General features: G+C 34.6%; 2 protein-coding genes across 2 annotated transcripts in view; one reads left to right on the top strand and one right to left on the bottom strand.

Moving 5' to 3' along the window:
• The window catches only part of UFSP2 (UFM1 specific peptidase 2), a 39,074-nt gene extending 38,411 nt beyond the window's left edge, over window positions 1-663 (bottom strand). Inside the window, exon 1 of the mRNA XM_044681651.1 lies at window positions 609-663. Within this exon, the coding sequence (XP_044537586.1) occupies window positions 609-663 (55 nt within the window). The remainder of the gene's footprint in view (window positions 1-608) is intronic.
• Window positions 664-3,986: 3,323 nt separating this feature from the next.
• C6H4orf47 (chromosome 6 C4orf47 homolog) overlaps window positions 3,987-20,788 on the top strand; it is a 42,714-nt gene continuing 25,912 nt past the window's right edge. Inside the window, exons 1-2 of the mRNA XM_044681348.1 lie at window positions 3,987-4,086; window positions 12,694-12,913. Coding sequence (XP_044537283.1) covers window positions 3,987-4,086; window positions 12,694-12,913 — 320 coding nt within the window. The remainder of the gene's footprint in view (window positions 4,087-12,693; window positions 12,914-20,788) is intronic.

A 20,788-nucleotide genomic window follows, 5' to 3' on the forward strand; every position in this document is an offset into this window, starting at 1 on the left:
TGGACAAATGGCAGTCTCTACACTGATTTTGGACTGCCCAAAGAGCAGTCCCTTGTTCTTGATTTGTTACTTATTGTCACGTGTGGGTAACTCATCTCTCCTCCCCACTAAGGGAGGTGGGAATTACATCATTCTATGTCTATGGTAAGTAAGAGTTTAGCTATGAATGGGCTAGAGTTAATTCCATTTACACACTGCATGAAAAAAATGATGGTTCCTTATCTCCAACTTTTTCCAGAGTTGCAAGAATATCTATGATCCAATAGTGTCTTGCTTAATAACAAGTATAATAGGGCAGTTCTGCTCAATCTTGTAAATTAAATTTACTTCTGTGGTGGAGGAGAAAAGCTTGTTCTTTGATTTAAATTGTTCATGAGATAACCCTTTGAGTTGGACAGTAATGGTAATTATGCATTCAGACAGGTTTCCTTATTATCAATATATCAATATATTATCTCTATATAAAATAGGTTGAGATGAGCCCAGAGTGACTTCTCTTCAGATGATGCTAATCTGGTTCTCTAGCCTTGACCTCTCAACAGAACTTCAGACTCCACATTTCCAGCTGTTGATTGGACACACTTCTGTCTGGAGGTCAAATGCAGTACCTCCTACATTGAGTTCATCCTCTTCTTCCCCAATACCTGGCCCAAATGAGCCCATTCTTTCTCAGTGGTACAATTACAGCATTCTACTCAGATGCCTGCTTTTAAAACCTTTTATCTTTCCTCCTCACCTCTCCAATGAGTCCTACCAATGCCACCTCTATCTTATTTTCTTTCCTGTCTTCTCCCTAGTAAAGTCCTTTGTCACCACTGCTCTGAACTATTGCCTCCTGGAAGGTCTTCCTAAATCCTTTATCCCTACTTTTATGTCCTGTCCTTTAAACAGATGATGGAATAATCTTGATTATGCAAAGATCTGATCATGTCACTTCTCTCAGAACCTTTCAGTGGCTTGCCTACTGAGGCAAGTTCAAACTCCTTTGTCAGACATTCGAGGACTTCTATAATCTGGTGCCAACTTACCTTTTAAGCCTTTGACTCATATTTCACCCCCTCTTAACACTTCAGCCAGACTGGACTATTTGGACTTTTCCCCCTTCACTTTGCTCCCTCTATGCATTTACTCACTAGAAAACCTAGTTCTTTGTCCTCCCTGCCCTTTTACATTCCTCCCAGTCCATTAAAATCCAACTTAAATGGCACCTCTTAAAGAAACCTTCAATCCTCTTAGTCGGTAATGGCCTTTCTTCTCTTGTCCAGAATTGTGTGTCATTCTGCAGCTTGAGCTGCTTTAGACAAGTTGCCTATCTGAAATGGTAGAAAGCACTAATGAATCACAGGTCTAATTCCTATCACTTGGAGGTAGCTAAATGTTCAGTGGGTAGAGCACTGAGCCCCAAATCTAGAAGATTTGAGTTCAAATGTAGACTCAGACACTTACTAGCTGTGTGACCTTAGGCAAGTCACTTAACCTTTGTTTTAATCCTCTGGAGAAGAAAATGGCAAACTACTTCAGTATTTTTTGCCAAGAAAACCTCATGTGGAGTTATGAAGCACTGGATATGAATAAATTACTAAACAACAACACATTTCTTTCCCTACCTCATTTTTTTGCTAATTTTTGCTAATCTTTTATTATGTTGTTTTTCCCTAGTAGAATGTAAATTTCTTGAGTATAGGGCATGCCTCAATTTTATATTTTTGTATAACATATATCTATACATATATGATATAAAGGTATATTATATATATATATGTTACACTCAATACTAAATATTGGTTCTAAGACAGAAGAGCAGTAAGAACTGACAACTGTGGTTAAATAATTTGCCCAAGGTCACAGAGCTGGGAAATGTCCACCTAATTGTCCCAACACTTACTCTTACCACCTGGCAGCTGGATATACAACAGATAGAGTGTGAGATTTCAGATTACTAACACCTAAGTTCAGATCCTGTCTCAGAATTCTATTCCTGTTCTATGTTCAAATATTTTTATAGCTTGATAGCATTGATCAAATCTTGTACTCCATTACTAGGATCTAACCTTTATTGCACTAGAGTCTATTCCATGCAACATTGAAGTATCTCTGTGGGGAAGGCCATGTTTCTAAGAAATAAACATTGTTTTCTGTTTCTTAACCCAAGTTTAAATTTAACAACATATATATCTCTTCATTATGTGCTTATGAAAATTACCAGTTTGTGTTGAATTCTAATATACGATACATAAATAAGCAGTCACCATTTTTTTGCTAAGGAGGCTGAATATTTGGTTAAGATTTTTGAGAAAGCGGCAAGGTGTAATGGATGGAGCACTAGATTTAGAGTTAGGAAGATCTAAGTTCAAATTCTACTTATGACTCTTAATGGCTATGTGATCCTGCATAAACTACTTACCTTCTAAGTGCCTTACTTTCCTTATCTGTATGGTGAGGTAGTTGAACTAGATGACCTCTGAGGACCCTTCCAGCACTAAATCTATGATTTAGAAATATTCACTATTTGTCAAAAATTGTTTGAAAAAAAAAAGCTAGAAAGCAGTCTGACAGGAACTAGATATAGACCAATATCTTACACCATTTACCAAGAGTAGATCAAATGGATACACGATCTAGGCATAAAGAATCATAAGTGAATTAGAAGAATAAGGAACATGTTACCTATCAGATTTATGGATAGGAAAAGAATTTATGAATAAAAAAGATAGAAAGCACTATGAGACGTAAAATGGATAATTTTGCATTTATTAAATTGAAAAGTTTTGTACAAATAAAGCTAATGTAGCCAAGATTTGAAGGAAAGTAAGTTGGAAAAAAATTTTCTAGGCAGCTTCTCAAATGAAGGCCATATATAAAATATATAGAGAATTTTGTCATATATAAGACTATGAGCCATTCTTTAGTTGATAGTCAAAAGACATAAGTGACTAGACAGTTTTTGGATAAAGAAATCAGAATTATATATAACTATGTAAAATAATGTTCTAAGTCATTATGGATTTGAGAGATGTTAAAACAACTGAGATATCTCACATCTATCAGATTGACCAAAATGATAAAAGGGCAAAATGACAAATGTTGGAGGGGATGTGGAAAAATGGGGATACTAATTCACTGTTGCTGGCACTGTGAACTGATCTAACTGTTTTGGAGAACAATCTGGACTTATGACTAGTTATAAAAGTATTATACCTTTTGATCTAGCCATACCACTATGAGGTTTATTCCCTAAAATGATCAACGAAAATGAAAAAGAAACTATATGCTCTAAAATATTTATAGCCACTGGTTGTTGTGGCAAAGCCCTGGAAATTGAGGGATACCCAATAGCTAAACAAGTTGTGGCATATAATTGTGATGTAATACTTTTTGTCAAATGATGCCCTCTCTAATGGGAGGATAAAAGGGAGGTAGGGAGAGAGTTACCTGGGTATTTAAGTGTAACAACCAAACCAATTAATTAAAAAAAGAATTACTAATTACATTCCAGTGATAAGATAATTGCATTATATGCTACATATTTTTAAATGGGGGTAACTGATAGTTTGAATTCGAGACAGAAAATTTAGTTATAAATCTCTGTGCCAATCAACATGTTAAATGGACAACCATAGTTGGAAGGAAGGGCAGTTGATTAGCTTTCGTTTATTACCTCTTCCTTAAGGTTTTCTGCAAATGCTCGGCTCCCCCAACTTTCACTTTAAAGAATCAGAAAGTAGAATTTATTTTGAAAAGAGGTTCGAGATTAACATTGATAACAATTTTTTTATTGTAATCAAATTTTTTGTGATCAAATCCATCAGAATGAAAGTATTTTTCTCATCAAAATTTGAATTTTTGCTAAAAATTTTTTTTATTCTTTTAAATTTTGTTTCAGATATTATCCATACAATAGGCCATTGTATTATCCATACAATATAACAGTAAACCTAAGAAATTTTTAAACTTCCCAGAAAACATCACCACTACAAGAAACAACCATGCCTGGAGAAGGAGGAAAAACAGATATGGACCGACTTGGCCTGTTCAGTGAAATGGAATATGTTACTATTGGGGATAAATATGTATCACCATATAATCGTAAGTATATTTTATTCACTGTGAAGTAACCGTAGTACTTTTATTTTGTTTAAAAGTTTTAGATTTAACAGTTGAGGTCTGGAGTAATAAATGGATTAAAACCAGGATCATCAAACTCAAATAGAAATGGGGACCATTTGTTCATACATAAGAATCCCTTTGGGCTGCATAATGACTTAGACAACCAGATGTTAATATTATGTTTTATTATATTTGTATTTATTTTATTAAATATTTTCCAATTACATTTTAATCTGGCTATGGGGACATTTAGCCTGCGGCCGCATGTTTTCACACCTCTAATAAGTATTCACACAAACTGACAAACATTTTAATGAATACATTCTAGGCTTGGTTAAACTTAAGAGTTGGAAGAATGAGGTAAAAATAAAACATCCCATTTTCCTTCTATGTACATTAGCTTTTTGTGTCTTCACAACTACCCTGTGAGATGGGCAAATATATATATAATAATAACTAATATTTATTTAGCACTTTAAGGTTTGCAAAGTGTTACAAATATTGTCTTATTTGATCCTCACAACAATCCTGCAAGGTAGATGCTGTTATCCTCATTTTAAAGATAAGAAAACTGAATTAAACAGAGATTCAGTGACTTGTCCAGGATCATCCAGCTAGTAAGCATCTTAATACTTAATTTGAATTCAGATCTTCCTTACTCCAGGCCTTGCCTTCTATCCACTAAGCCACCTACCTTAACAGCCCATGTTAGAAATTAGAAACTTAAACCTGAAGTATGTTAAGAAAGAAGTGAAAAAGGGGGTGGGGAGTTGAGAGAAAGAGAAAGGAAGAAGTGAGTAGGAGAGGGAGAAAGAGAGAGGAAGACGAGGGAGGGAGAGAGAAGGAATAAAAGAGAGACAGAGAGACAGAGACAGAGACAGAGAGACAGACTGACTTTTCATGAGCTCCCTGCTTTTAAAGGGAAAACTAGCTTAGTCATTGTGGCAGATATTGTTCCTACCATGCATAGCAACTCAATGTATAAAGGAAATTGTAGCTACTATGTAAAGAAAATTGGGAAGTCAATGAATGGAAGATTCCAATAGATCCTAACAAAGTATCCTAAGTCAAACACATTGATAAAGTGGAGGCTTAGAGTAAAAAAGATCTTGGTTCAGGTCCTGCCTCAGCTACTTATTGGCCATGCCACTGGTAATAGCAGTTGATTCCCTATGCCTAAATTTCTTTATCTTTTGAATGAGGTGTTTGCCCACTGTATGTCCCATCCTACTCTAAGTCTATGATCTGAAGATGATAAAAGAAAAGAAACTGCAAATTTTAATAGAATGTGGAAGACATAAAAGGAATTTGGCAAACATATGAGGATGATTAAATGGAAAAAATGAAGAACTTTTAAAGAATGAATGGCATACACCAATACTTTAATGGATTTATGTTGTTATTAATGTATACACTTCATATGGTATCCCATGCTATCTCACCCTCTCTGACTGTCTTCCATTTCTTCTCATTGATTGTCCCTAAGAGTCTACCACATGCTGGAGGCCTTTTTCCAGCCCTCCTGACATGAGAAAGTTACTAATTGAATATGGTAGGGTGAAGTAATGGAGATGAACAATGGAGATAATTTATGTAAACAACTTTGCAAGCCTTAAACACTATATAAAATACTATCTATAGCTATTATTTTATTGTTCTGAATCTCAAAACTGTCAAAGGTAAAATGGAAAAACACTACATTAGTGAATATTAATGGAAATAGTAAATAAAATATTTGCAAATCAAATATAGCAATATAGTTTTAAAATAATTTTTATGATAAGCTATGATTTATACCAGAAACATAAGGATGGCTTTCAATTTTAGGAAAATAATTAGTTCAATAAATGCTAGGTAGGAATATTTTGGAACAACCAAGCTGATCTTGGTTTCACTGCTAGAAGAGGTGTTGATTTGTCCAACTCATCAAAAAATGCAATTTGGAATTATACAGAAAAGTAACTGATTTAGGTGGATGGTTTGAAAAGCAGTAAGATTTTCGGCTGAGCCCTCCCTCATAATTCCTCTTCCAAACAGATCTAGAAAACATACCAGGCAGAGTTTTGATCAGGAAATCAAAACAAAAAAAGTCAGCGAATCATTTTCTAGCCCAGGTTGGCACAGAGGATCAGGAAGCCTGTGAACATTGGGGACAGGTTCTAACCAAGAATGGCCATGAGGAACATTCCATCATGGGGCAACACTGTGCGCAGAGGAACCTAATTTGTGTGGGGCAATGGAGTAGATACCAACAGACGTCCCTGTTACTCACTACCCAGTTCCAGATCACAGATCCAAAGTGGACTGAGGAGAGGACCTGGGACCATAGGTGGCATTTGAGGAATGGTCATGGTCCCTAGGTTGTATACTGAGCAATGAATAAATTCAGAGGGAAACCACAGCATCAGGAGCTGTGTGGCATTGATCCCTGAAGCTGGGTCTCAGTTCTGACCCCCCAGCACAGACCAACACCTGCAGTAAAATAACCAGGATAGGTGTCGCAGATCAAAGAGGAGCCTACAATCCTGTCCCTGCAGAACTGCCCAGCTGACTGATAGAGGCTAAGCCCAGTAGCAGTCTACTGAAACTTTTAACATGGGGCAAGACCTTGTGGTTCTGCTTAGATTCAAACCAGATCAGAAACATGCTGGGCTCAGAGTAGAAGGGTAGAAACTAGACTTGCTCTGAATCAGACTATTTTAGGAGTCCTAGAAACTTATAGATTCCCCAGTCTGGACCCTCCCTGAGATCCTGGGATAGATAATACAACACTTAATATCTTAAGAAAGCAGCAGGACCAGGCCATTTTTTCCCTCTGGAAGTGTACAGAGAGTTTCTTCCCACTTCTCCCCCAATTTAAAGTTCACATTCAAGAAGTAAGCTGGAAGAATGAGTTCACAAAAAAAATCCCATCATAAAAATTTATCTTGGTGACAGCAACACTCAGTACAAACTCAGTAAAAAAAGAATAACGTCAAAGAATCTACAAACAGTTTGGCACAAATTCCACCAGAATTCCTGGAAGAAGAAATGCAAGTTAAAACAAACAAACCTAAAGGGTTAACATATTTTTTATAAATGAAATGAGAGCGAAAAAAGCAGAAGAAAAAAAATTTTAAAAAGCTAGAGGAAAAAAGCAGAAAAGTCATGGAAGAAAGAATTAGGAGGGCCAAGATGGGAGAAGAGCAAAAAGCAATACAATGAGTTTCTCCCCCAACTCTCCCCCAACCAGATCAAGAAAATGCACCAGACTAAATTCAAACCAGAGAAATCCCAAGAAAAAGTCACAGAGTGATTTTTCCAGCCCAGGTTGGCATAGCGAGATGGAGAAGTCTATGGACACTAGGACAGGGTCTGGTCAACATGATTCCTAAGAAGCACTTCAGTGCACAGAAAGAAAATATGCACTCAAGCAGGAGGAGGTCCCAGAACTGTATAAGGGCACCATCAGACACATACAATTGGCAGATCACCCACTACCCAGTTCTATGTCACAGATCTGAGACAGACTGAGAAAGGGATGTGCACCCAGGGATGGTATTCTGGGTTAGGTAGTGGTGGAACACTCTGGGCACTTTACTGAGAAGGAATAAGTTTGAAAGCAAGCAGCAGTGTTACTCAGATCCCAGCAGCAGAGCAGGGTCTTGGTTCCAGCTTTTAGCCTTGTCTATACTCTACAGAGGAATAACCAATGGAGAAATCATAGTACTAAGGGAAGCTTGCAGTTCTGGTGCTCTGAACCAGTTGAACTTCCCAGAAGGCTGATAAGGGCTTTGTTTTGTGCTATTGTGCTATTGCTTAGACTCAAATCCATGTCATGAACTTGAAGAGCTCAGACCAAGGGGCAACAATCAGATTTTGCCTTAGATCAGACCACTTTGAGGGTACGAATGCTTACAGGTCCCTAGCATGAGTTGCCCCTGAGTTTCTAAAATAACACAACATTCAATATCCTAAGAAAGCAGCAATAGGATGAGCCCAGCCCTTCCTACCAGAAGTGTACAGAGCCTGGCCCTAACCTCAAGACTGAAGTTAGGAAGTAGGTTGGAGGAATAAGCAAACTAAAAAGGCATCCCACTGTGAAATGGCACAAAGAAGAGAGAAATGCTCAAGAAAAACCCAGGAGAAGGGTATGACTCCAAAACATCTATAAGCAGAGACTTAAAGAAAAATATAACGTGCACAAATTCAATTGGAATTTCAGGAAGAGATATAGGGAAGAAGTTTTTTTTTTTAAATTTAAATCATTGATGACATACTTAAATAGAACCAGATCCCTGAAGTACATATTGACTTAGAAAAAACTACAAGTTAACTTATGTTGTATTGCATTTTAATTTTATCAAACATTTCCCAATTATATTTTAATCAGATGAATATACAGCGTACATTGGACACCTCTGACTTAAATAATGATTTTTATCAATTAAACAAGAGTACTAGAGGAACAAATTGGAAACTATATGAGAGTTATGGAATAAAGAATTGGAAAGGGAATTAACAGTTTGACACAAGAAATACAAAACATTGCTCTAGCAACAAACTCCCCCAAAATTAGAATTGATCAAATAGAAGTCAATGACTCCACAAGATAAGAAGAAATATTAAAATAGAGTCAAAAGACTAGAAAAAGAGAAGAAATATTTCATAGTAAAAACAACTAATCTGGAAAACATATTGAAGAAAATAATTGTACTACCTGTATGCTGTCACTCCAAAAAAGGGGAGAAAGCCTAAATGCCATTTAAAAAATAAAAATAAAAGTGCTTTTATTTCTTAGGATCAAAGAACAAAGTGAAAACAGAAAGAATCCATTGCTCACTTCTTGAAAGATACCTCAAAATTAAAATTCCCAGGAACATCACAGCTAAAATCCAGAATTTGCAGGTCAAAGAAAAATTGCTGCAAGCAGCCCCCCCAAAAATAAATAAATAAATCAAGCATTGAGGCACCACAAATAGGATTGCACAAGATTGAATAGCTACCACTCTAAATGAGGAGAAAGCTTGGAATTCATCATTCTAGAAATCAAAGGATATAGACTTATAACCAAGATTAACTTACCCATCAAAATTAATATCCTATAGGAAAAAATAAGACCTTTAATATAGATGAGGACTTACAAGAATATCTGAAAATATTAGAGCTGCAATATAAACTTTCAGCTACAAATACAAAAATCAAGAGGAACAGAAAGGTAAACACTGAATAAACATGTTGAAGACTAAATGAGGATAAAATGTGTACATTCTAATGTGGGGAAATGATATATGTGTCCTCTCTGAACCATATCTTCATCACGAGCAATACAACAATCCAGGACAATTCTGAGGGAATTATGAGGAAGAATGCTCTCCACCTCCAGAGAAAGAACTGTGGGAGTAGAAATGCAGATGAAAACATATGATTTATCACTAGTTTTTTTAGCATATGATTTGGGGTTTGGGTTTTATAAGATTTCTCTTACAAAAATGAATAATGTAGAAATGTGTTGTGAGTGATAATACATGTATAACCCAGTGGAATTGCTGGTCAGCTCTGGGAGGGGAGAGGAAAAAGGGGAGGGAGACAGCATGAATCATGTAACTTTGGAAAACCTATGTGTAAATTTGTTATTGGAATAAAATGAAGAAAAAAAACTGGGACCCACAGAAGTCTATACAAAGAAAGAGAAAAAGTTCAGGGACAACACTTAAACTTTATTCTCATCTGAACTAATCATGGTGGGGAGGAATATGCAAGCTCACAAACTGGATACAAAAATACAGTTCCCTCAGTGGAAATAGTAAGGAAATGGGAGAAAGGGATAAAGTAGGGAATAAGGAAGGTAATGGGAGAGTACACCTCAAATGCATGAGAATGCTTTATAGCTACAGCTACGTGCCTGTGGTCTGAGATCATTGTGGCTCTGACTCACTGCTAAAGATAACCATTGTGGAAGGATGGGACTGTGAGCTATGGTTTTAGGAGTGTGAGCCCACAGAGTACCCTGAACCTGGGGGGGTACCCACCATCCTAGGACTCCACCCATGGTCCAGGTTGGTGAGGGCATACAGGGAAGAGTATTATAGTGTTAATTATCATTGCTTCATTCTTCAGTGGCACCTTGATCTTACCAAATTGGTGCTCCTTCCAAAAATTCCTATATTACCTCTCATCATGCCCGTGGTCCATGTTTTTTCCTTTAATTCTTCATTCATCCTATAGAGGCCTCCCTCAGGGTCTCTTGATGTTACATAAATACCAATGAAGAATTCCAATTTTTTTTAATCACTCTTACCAGTGAATGGCCTTTTTTCTGATCACGCATCTCTTTGGTTTTATATTTTATGTAGTGTATTAGGCATTTCTGGTCCAAGATAATATACTATGGATCTATTTATCCCTCCTTGATGTTTGGGAGACTCCCAATGTTGATTGTTAAGAGATTGTGATATTTCATCATTTGCAGGCTTACATCATTGAAGAAATATTGATGTTAATATTGAATTGGGTTTTTGTTTCAGGAAGAAGCTTAGGAAACACTGAAAACTATATAATTAACCAAATGAAAGCCAATCTGCAAGATTATTAACTGTTTACTGATTGAGTCAGTTTCTAATCTGTTTTGGCATTTCCATTTTGGCAATTTGTATCCTTAGGAAATGATAATAGGATGGCTATGTTTTCACCATTGGGGCATCAATAACTTTTTTGGATAGTTTACATTGGAACAATTTTTGTTATATCCCATCTTATTTTTATTTGTCTAACTTGTCATTAATGTCATCTTTTCATAAAATAACACAAACAAAATAAAACAATTGTAATAGATAGAACAAAATAAAATGAAAAATTTTAAACCCTTATTGAATAGTTTTGTTTGTGTTATTTATTTGTTTAGTCATCTCATCTTCCTCACTAGAATGTAAATTATAGGCAGTGACAGTGTTATTTTTCTTCTATTTATTCTCAGACCCTACTATCATATCTTGTATACAGGAATGGCTTAATAAGTGTTTGCTGAATGGCTAGTATAGAAATATATTTTATGTGGCTATATTTGTATAATTTATAACAAGTTGTCTTTTCAAGGAAGGGGAAAGAAAAGGAGGGAGGGAAAGAACTTGGAACTAATTTTTAAAAAAGAATGTTAAATAACCATGATAACTTTTCTAAAAAATAAAAATTATTTTTAAAAAATGTTAAAATTGTTATGTAAAAGAAATTAAAAATTAGTACTTGCTGAATTGAAGGTAAAGTTGTATAATAAAACAATACAAAAGTAATATGAATACAAAAATATAAAAGCTTACTTATGTAATATTAACAATTAAAAGTCATTTCAGTCTAAATCATTGAACAGCATAGTTAAAGAAACTTAATTTTAATCAAAATTATTTAAGTAAAATTTAGAAGCCATATATGTAGAAAATTCTGCCAAAGTCTCACTGTAATGATGTGGATGGCAGTGACTCTAGGTTCTCAAAAACTGAACTAGCAAGAACCCAAGTTCTAGCACAGCGAGCCAGGTTTAAATTCATCATGCACAAGACAGCAGAAGACTGTATCTGACTATTAGCCACACTAACTTCAGAGATCTATATTACCAAATAATCACCTTCTTAAGTCACAGAATCTCTTAAGAACTATCCTGCATTTAGTACTGTGCCTGGCAGATGGCAAATGCTTAATAAGGGTTTATTGACTGTCTGATTTTACTATGTCCGATGATACTCATATGGTACTACCACAGAAGTGGTAGATGAAGAAGTATATGAAGACATATGAACATATAAAGAACTCAGTCGTATTAGATGTCCTGAATTTTTAAATTCATAATTCCATAAAAGTTTTTAACAGCTTGTCTTCAGATCTTTAAATATCATGGTTTTCCTACTTCACAATAATAATTGCCACATCATAAATAAGCCAGAATAGTCCTGCCCAGTTTACATAGTATAATTCGGAAAAACAATCTTTGTATAAATTGGCATACCCATACAGTCTAATGTAGGGAGTCACCAAATCCAGTTGGCTGCCTGTTTTTGTACTGTTCATGAACTTAAGATTCTAAAAAATATTTTTAATAGAACAAAACTTTATTTAAAAATGTTAAATCCATTCATAGATTCATTCATAGTGGGATTTGGCAAACTTGCCAACTAGTGGAAAGAACACTGAATGGGGAATCCAATGAGGATTCTAGACCTTTCTTGCTTTGTTAGGTTATCTCTGTAATCTTGGAGAAGTGACAAATCTGTCTTAGTTCTGACATCTATCAAATGAATAGTTAACTTTAGACTATAGCCTCTAACAATCTTTTTCAGCTCTAAAGTGATACAATTTTATAATCAGAGCCTTAAGATGTATGCTAGGTTTGTTAATGAGAGCTTTTAAAATCTTAGGATCATTTATTCTATATCATTTAATTCTCAAGTAATTATTTTTAGTGATGTTCATTTGAAACACTGTTCCTAAAGGTAATATCAGTTGTTATGAATCTGAATGTGAAGTTTAAAACCTTATATTTTTTTCTTGACTACTTAAAAAATTTAAAGTGTTATGAAGTGTATAATTAATAATGTTGCAAACTTCTTTTTAAAGGACCTTTTAATGAAGCTGCTAGCAAAAATAGACAGATGTTGCCTGGGGGTAGTAAAATGATGTCAGCTCTACAACAAGGTTACTTTGAACCTCAGTTTTTAAGGATATTTGAAGGTGAGGGCTACATAAGTCTGAATCAAGTAAGGAGGCGACAAATGATAGAAGAAGCCAAAAAAAATTTAAGCAAACCCTTTCTTCCCAGTAATGGAGAAAAAAAAGCGTAAGTGTTGGGGGGGGGTGGAAATCTTGAATGAAATAATATATATTTCTGCTCAATTATTCATTTTCCTAAGACTTGCTTACATTTTTTTTTGTTTTAAATGTAATTCTTAAATTAATTTGATTTTTGCAGTTTATTGATTCTGGGTTCATATCAATCCAAATGATGCCGATTTTAATAGCTTGGACAGGGAAGTAGTTTGAGTAATTAAGAATTCACACTTAGTCTTTCTCTTCATTATCTGAGCAACTCAAACATACCAAAAATTTGAATAGGTTTGGGGTTTGAACCATTCAGAGATAATTACTATGAGTAAACAGACTTCAGTTGTCCAGGTTCTAGGATAGAACTAAGAGGAAGCAATTTAACCGTAAAAGAAGGAGAAGAAGGAGGCAGCTGGGTAGTTCAGTGGATTGAGAGCCAGGCCTAGAGACGGGAGGTCCTAGGTTCAAATCTGACCTCAGACACTTCCTAGCTGTGTGTCCCTGGGCAAGTCACTTGACCCCCATTGCCTACCCTTACCACTCTTCTGCCTTGGAGCCAATACACAGTATTGACTCAAAGACGGAAGGTAAGGGTTTAAAAAAAAAAAAAAAAGGAGAAGAAGATTGAAATGGCAGAACATTTTAAGTAGGGTTCAGAAAGCTCCTGGGGAATTTCCTTTCCTACTTCATCCCATATGCCACACAAAACTAAACTAACACAGAATAATTTGGCTTAATTGTAAAATATGAAATGAGTATCTAGGAATTCATAAAACTCAATTATCTACAAAATAAATTTCTAAGTGTAACCTGAGTTTGTCCTTCTGTTCAGCATCCCAAAAGAAGTTTATGATCAGTTGAACATTATTTGGAGCATTACACACAGAACCCCCATGTAAAACAACTCTGTCTCATTTGGATTATATCTCACATACCCACCTTTTGTCAATTTGGATAATCTAACATGACTGACATAAATGAGGTTGTTTGGAGTCTTGTAAAAGTCAGATTGTTGGAAAGGAAATTACTAGTCTTGTTTTATCACTCTTTAATTTATTAGAGTTCTTTAAAAGTAAAAAAATGTGTTAAGGGAAAAAAACCTCAGTTTTTTCTAGCAAACTGTTTTTACAGTAACATTAGTACTATTGAAAGATTTGTTAAACATTTATTTTATCTGGGAAAACTTTGTTCAAAAATTAATTTATGCTTAACCTTTCATTCATAAAACTAGCATAATATCAACAGTGTGACTAGAAAGTATACTGGATTTGATGATGGTCCCAGTTCTATCACTTACTGCCCATATGTAGCCTTGGTAGTCATTTTATTTCTTTGGTCCTATTAGGGGTTAACCTATATATACTAAACATGCAATAAACCTATTATGAGTTTCCTCATAAAGAAAATGAAGGGGATTGGCTCAAATGAATTCCAAGACTGTCTAGGCTGAAATCTACGATGCTACATAACTAATGTACTAGTAAGATATTCATTCTTTTAGATCGGGTTTTAGGTTTACATTAATTTTAAAATTATGATCATTCAGAAAACATAGGTCAGTTAGCTTATACTATGAAAAAAAACAACTAAGTTTAGAAACAGTTGCCTAGTTATTACATATACCAGAAAGTATTGGAGCTGTTTCTTTAATATCATACTAGCTCTGAGATTTTCTGATAATTTAGTCTCAACATTTCATTTTTTGTTCTCCATATAATTACTCCAATGTGGTTTTCTATTTCATTCATGATAATTGGGGAGAACAAGTTTCCTTTTCTTTTGTCATATTATCTCTCCTGTTATCTTAATCTAGTCTTCCAAGTCCAAAATTAATTTGAATTTTCTGTTTTCTTTATTAATCTTTATTTCTTAAGTCATTTTATTTTATCTTCAGATGAAATTCAGTTGTATACATTCAGTTCCTCTTAATTGACCCCATGTCTCTTCTGAAATAAATATTTTGTTGATTTCTAGTATTTTTCCTATATTTAAATGGAATATAATGCTAAATTTTAGAAAAGTACTTATTAATTATAATTTAAATTTATACTAGTATGGAAACTGGAAAAAACCCAATTAAGTAGTTATTAATATGTCAGCCATATTCCTCATACCTGGAAATGATTTTTATAAATAAGGGGGAACATCAGGCAGATAATGGAATGAAGTTATAAGTCAATTTATCTCCTTAATATTCCCCTCAGAAACAAGAGAAATGTTCAAAAGGAGCAAAAATATAAGAAATTCTGAAAAGTAAATTTAAAATACCTTTTAAAAATCAAACCAAAGAAAGAATTGGGCAAATTAAAAAAATGTTATATATTTAAAGAAGCTAGGGGAAATATTAAAAAAAAAAAAAGAAACCTCACACACATAGAAAAAGAGTATTAACAACAAAGTTAGAAACAAGCTAGAATTTCTTTAGGGCAACAAAATAAAAATTTAAAAAGATCCTAAATTAGCAAAAACAGCAGATGAAATAAGAACAAATTGGTGCAATTAAAGAATATCATGACAAGAAGATGAAATCTAATAATTGAGAAATATCAATGTAAAATATAAATAAAACATGCCTTAAAATTATTTCATTGGAGACAAAATAGGAGAAGGAACACAGGAAAAGGTAAAATAAACAACTCACTCATTGGATAAAATGACAAAAGTGATTTTTGGAAGGTACAAAGAGAAAACAATTGAGAATGACTAGATTTCCTGAAAGTAATGAAGAAATATTTTTGGAAATCATACAGTTTTCTGCGAATAATGAAATAAGGTTTTACATTATAAATAAAATGCACAAGACTTCAAGAAGGGTGAACTCTGGATACATCATTATAAATTTTGAAAAACAACAGCAACAAGGAGATAAATTTACAAACAGCTCAGAAGACAGACATCATTTTTTTAAAATCTTCATTTTTTTTGCAATATTTTCCACTAAAATGAGACAGTGGAAGTTGTAATACCATATATTTGTTTAAGAGACATGAGATTTTATTCTCAAATCAATTTTCAACACAAGAATTCTTTTAAAAGACAAATGATAGTAACACATGCATGGATTTAAACAACTTATGGAGACAAGAAATACTAGATTTTTGAGAGACAAACATAGAGACAGAAAGACTATATGAAACCTCTGGAATAGACTATCCATGAATACTTAACTGTTTACTCTCAATATAATAACCATAGGAAATATCTTATAAATAAGTTGAATTAATTTTTTAATTTTATATTTCATATATTTTGTTTTTTATTTCATTTTAAAATTATTTTATTCCGAACGTTATTACACACTCCCAAGTGAGCATTTTTTTTTTTTTTTTAAACCCTTACCTTCCATCTTGGAGTCAATACTGTGTATTGGCTCCAAGGCAGAAGAGTGGTAAGGGTAGGCAATGGGGGTCAAGTGACTTGCCCAGGGTCACACGGCTGGGAAGTGACTGAGGTCAGATTTGAACCTAGGACCTCCCGTCTCTAGGCCTGACTCTCAATCCACTGAGCTACCCAGCTGCCCCCCCAAGTGAGCATTTTTGAGTACAAAGAATATAGAAAGATGATTGCATAAGTAGCCTTGAATCTCTATTCCATACCACTTTCTTTTTAAGATGTCTTTCCATGTCTTTTTGAAATCCTGTTTCTTTATTTCTTATAGCATGAGTATCCATTACATTCATATACAACTTCTTCAGCCATTCCTCAGTTAATGAACATAATTTAAATTTCCAGTTCTTTGGTATCACAAAAAGAGCTGCTCTAAATTTTTTTTGTATATAAAAGATTTTCCCCTTTATTTTTGTTTTCTTTTGGATAATAGGACTAGTAGTGGTATATCTAAGTTTAAGGGCAAAGTACATTTTGTAGTTTTTTTATGTATAATTCCAAATTGCTTTCCAGGATGGTCATACCCATTCATAATTCCACCAATATCAACATGTCTGTTTTCACATATTCCCTTTAACATTTTATCATCTTTTAAAGACTATCTTTGGCACTCTGTATTTCTTTAGTTAATAGTGATTTGGAGCATTTTTCATATAGCTATCATAATCAGTTTCCTCCTTGTAGAATTGTCTGTTGATATCTTTAGACTATTTAGCAATTGGAGAATGTTTTTTCTTATAAATTTGAATCATTTCTGAATATATTATGCAAATAAAACATTTCATGGAGAAACTTGCTGCAAACTTTGGTCGGAATGCATCATCTTTAGAGTCATTGAGATTTTTTAAAAAATAGTGTTATTCTTGCTTAAATTGTTTTCCAGGTTCTTCATTCTGCATCAGTTTCTCCTTTCTAAGATTCTCTGAAATTGTCTCATACTTTTTAACAAAGAATAACATTTCATTAAGATGCATACACTATAGTTTATGCAGCCATTCACCAATCCATGGGTATTCCCTTACCTTCCAGCTCTTTCCTTATTATTCTTTTTAATCCTCCTTTTAAAAGGATAAGGAAGTGTTTTTTACTTGGGACTGTTGCTTCAGAAGCTCCTAGTATTATTTTTATTAATTATGCTCCCTCTTCAATCTCCTTTCCCTATCCCTGTTGAGTTTGATATATTTGCACTCCAAACTCTTTGTGTGTTTTTATGTGTACCTGCATGTGCTTGTGTGCATGTTTTCAATTCTTCTTTCTCTGATTCAGATAAGTGAGATTTATTTGCATTTTCATCTTCCTCCATGTTTATTCTTCTTATGCACCCCAATTTTGAGGAATAATAAGTTTCCTATCTCCTTTCCATCATAGTGTGTTTCTCTAGCCCTCCCTTCTCCTTCCTTCTTAAAATCCTCAGAATAGAACCATTCCACTTCTAGCTGCACTGCTTTTCTTTTTTAATTCCTTCATTACTTTTTGAAGATGTTAAGGTTCTGAAAGGGCATTTGTTCCTTTCTGCTAGCTCGTGATCCTCATACTGCCCATTCTAATTACTCAAAATAAATTTACTTTTCTAGGTTTTTCTTGAGTCTGGGTTTGTGCTTCAAAATCCCTGTGCTTTAAGCAGCTAAGTGGAGAATGAATTGGTGAAAGGAAACATTTGAGGCAAGGTGACCAACCAGAAAGCTATTGCATAGGCCAGGAGTGAGATGATAAGAACCAACACCAGGATGGTAGCTGTATGAATAGAGAGAAGGGTCTGTACAGAAACAATGAGACAACAGATTGGAAATGTGGGCTATATGCAAGTGAGGAGTAAGGATAACACTGAGGTTGTGAACCCAGGTGATTGTGAGAATGGTGGTCCCCTCCTTAGTACTAGGGAAGTTGGGAATTAGGAAGGGCTTGAGGGGAAAGATAAGGAATTCTAGTTTGGATATATTTAGTTTGAGATGCTTATAGGGCATCCAATTTGAGATGTTCTAAATGTATTTGGTGATGTGAGTATAGAATTTGGGAGCTAGATTAGGGAGGGAGGGAGAGACAGACAGTCAGACAGACAGATAGACAGATAGTCAGATATTCCATCTATATAGATAATTGAGCCCATGAGAATTGATGAGATCATCAAGTGATACAGTATAGAAGGAAAAGAGAAGAAGGCTGAAGATAGCATTCAATGAGAAGTAGTTCCTCAGGTGGGAGGGCTTCCCAAGTCCTTTTTAGAGTTGCTCATGCAGCTTTCACCCATCTCTCACCTGTGGCTTCAAGAAGCTACAGCACATGCAGTGGCCACACTCGGTATAGTTATGTGGGTATTTCTTACATGAATGAAGTTCCAGCAAAGGATACTGTGAAGGAGTAGTCAGGTAGGATTAAATATTTAAAATATTCAATATAAATGGATTGAAAGTAGTACTTACATCAGTGATATAAAATGTTTTATTAAGCAAATTATCAATAAAACAATCCTTAAAATCATCAGATTATATCTGTGGAAGTAAGAAGTAAGAAAATGTCACTAATAAAATCCAACATGTTTATGCTAAGAAATATGCAAATAGCAGAAAAGAATTATATTAATGGAAGGACTTTTCCTAAAGATAATAAAAGGTATTTTTCTTAAAAACTAAGACATAATGTTTTATGAAATGAACAAACATTAAGGATTTTCCTATTAAGAACAAGGCTAATACAGTACTGTGTATGGTTATTTTTATCTGAAAATTTTATCTGACAAAATTTTCAGAGATAACTATGGAGGTAAGGCAAGAAGAAGAAATGGAGGAAATAAAATACATTTAGCAAAGGGGCTAAAATAAACTTGATTGTAGATAATATGACATATTTAGAAAACCAAATAGATTAAATTTTTGGAATTAGGGGAAAGGGAAAAAATCTTTCAGTATTAGGAGCATTTCATTTCCATAAATCACATAAAGAAAACCAAATATAACTGATAACATACCATTAAAAATATCAACAAAATGTAAGTGCCTAGGCATAAATTTACAAATCTAAAATAATTTCACCTGAAATAAAAGAAGAATTAAATCATTCAAGAGATAGACAATGGAAGTAGTAGGGCAAGCAAATAAGGTGCACAGTAATATGACCTAATTCCCAGGGCAAGTTGATAGGGCAAATGAGATTCTGTCCCAGTCATCATCCTCTACTAACTATACTCTCCTCTCTTCCCCATCTTCACTCCCTTGGTGAATCAGTTCAACTCTTGAGTCTCTTGCTTCCTTGTATCACTGATATTTCTCTGCAATGCCTCAGCCTTGGATCACTCACACCATTCCTGCTTTCACTTTTACACATGTATTGCTGAACAAGGAAAGTCATGAAACCATGCTGACTGAGTCCACTACAAATTTATTTTATAACTCAACTGGGCCCTCATTATGACAAAGCATTCCTTTTACATTTTCCTAATTAACTCATTATCTCACCACAGCAGCTTCTCCAAACCTTTTCATCCCTTCTCAAACTTCCCATGGCTTTCTATCTCTCCACCTTCTTAGCTAAGGACCTTCCCCATTTCTACTGAAAAGAAAAAAAATGACTGAGGCTATTCACAAACAGCTCTCTCTTTCCCCTTCTTCCTCATCTCACATTACCCCAGTGCCTTCTGCTACTATCTTTTCTATCATCCCTATCTCCCATTAAGAGGACCATTCTTGTGAAAGCAAACCCCTCTTAATGCACAAATGATACCATTCCATCCTGTCTTCTCTAGTGGATTCCCCCTTCCATCATTCTCACCCTCTCCCTTCAATCTCTCCTTTCCTACTGTACTTCATATAACCATGCTTGTGTCTTATTCCATTGTCCAAAAATCCTCAGTTGATCCACCTCCATCAGCTATCATCCTATTGCCCTTTTCCCTTTTGTGAGGTCATCTATGGGCAGTGCTACCTCTCTATTCCCCCCAAAATACACATTTTTTAGGTTATGCGATGTCTTGTATTTCCAGAAGCTAATCAAGGACCTGAAATTTAGTGGTCACTTGTGGGGGATAGAAAGGAAATAGGGGGATAAAAAGGAAAAGTGAGGATTTGTACTACCAGATCTCAGAGTATTCTACAAAGTGGTAATTATTAAAATAATCCAGTACTGGATGACACTAGATCAATAGAACAACATCTAGAATTTCAGCCAGAGGCTTCAATAGATGTTTCATAAATCTAGTGTTTCATAAATAAAGCTGGGGAAGAGAATCGTTATTCATAAAATTGGATAGTATATGCTTTAAAAATAGTTTTTTTTTATTTTGGGGCAACTCATTTATACTTTGTAATCTTAGGGAGTACCTGGAGTACCGAGATGTTGAGTGACACCCTTGGTTACAGAATTTATCAGAGGCAAGGCTTGACTCCTGGTCTTCCTGATACCAGAGTTGGCCCTTTTTCCACTATAATATGCTTTTTCTCTCTCACTGTATACCATAAATTCCAAATAGACTAATGATTTAAATACTTTAAATAATGACGAATTATTATAA

Source organism: Gracilinanus agilis, chromosome 6, assembly GCF_016433145.1.
Source record: "Gracilinanus agilis isolate LMUSP501 chromosome 6, AgileGrace, whole genome shotgun sequence".
NCBI lineage: Eukaryota > Metazoa > Chordata > Mammalia > Didelphimorphia > Didelphidae > Gracilinanus > Gracilinanus agilis.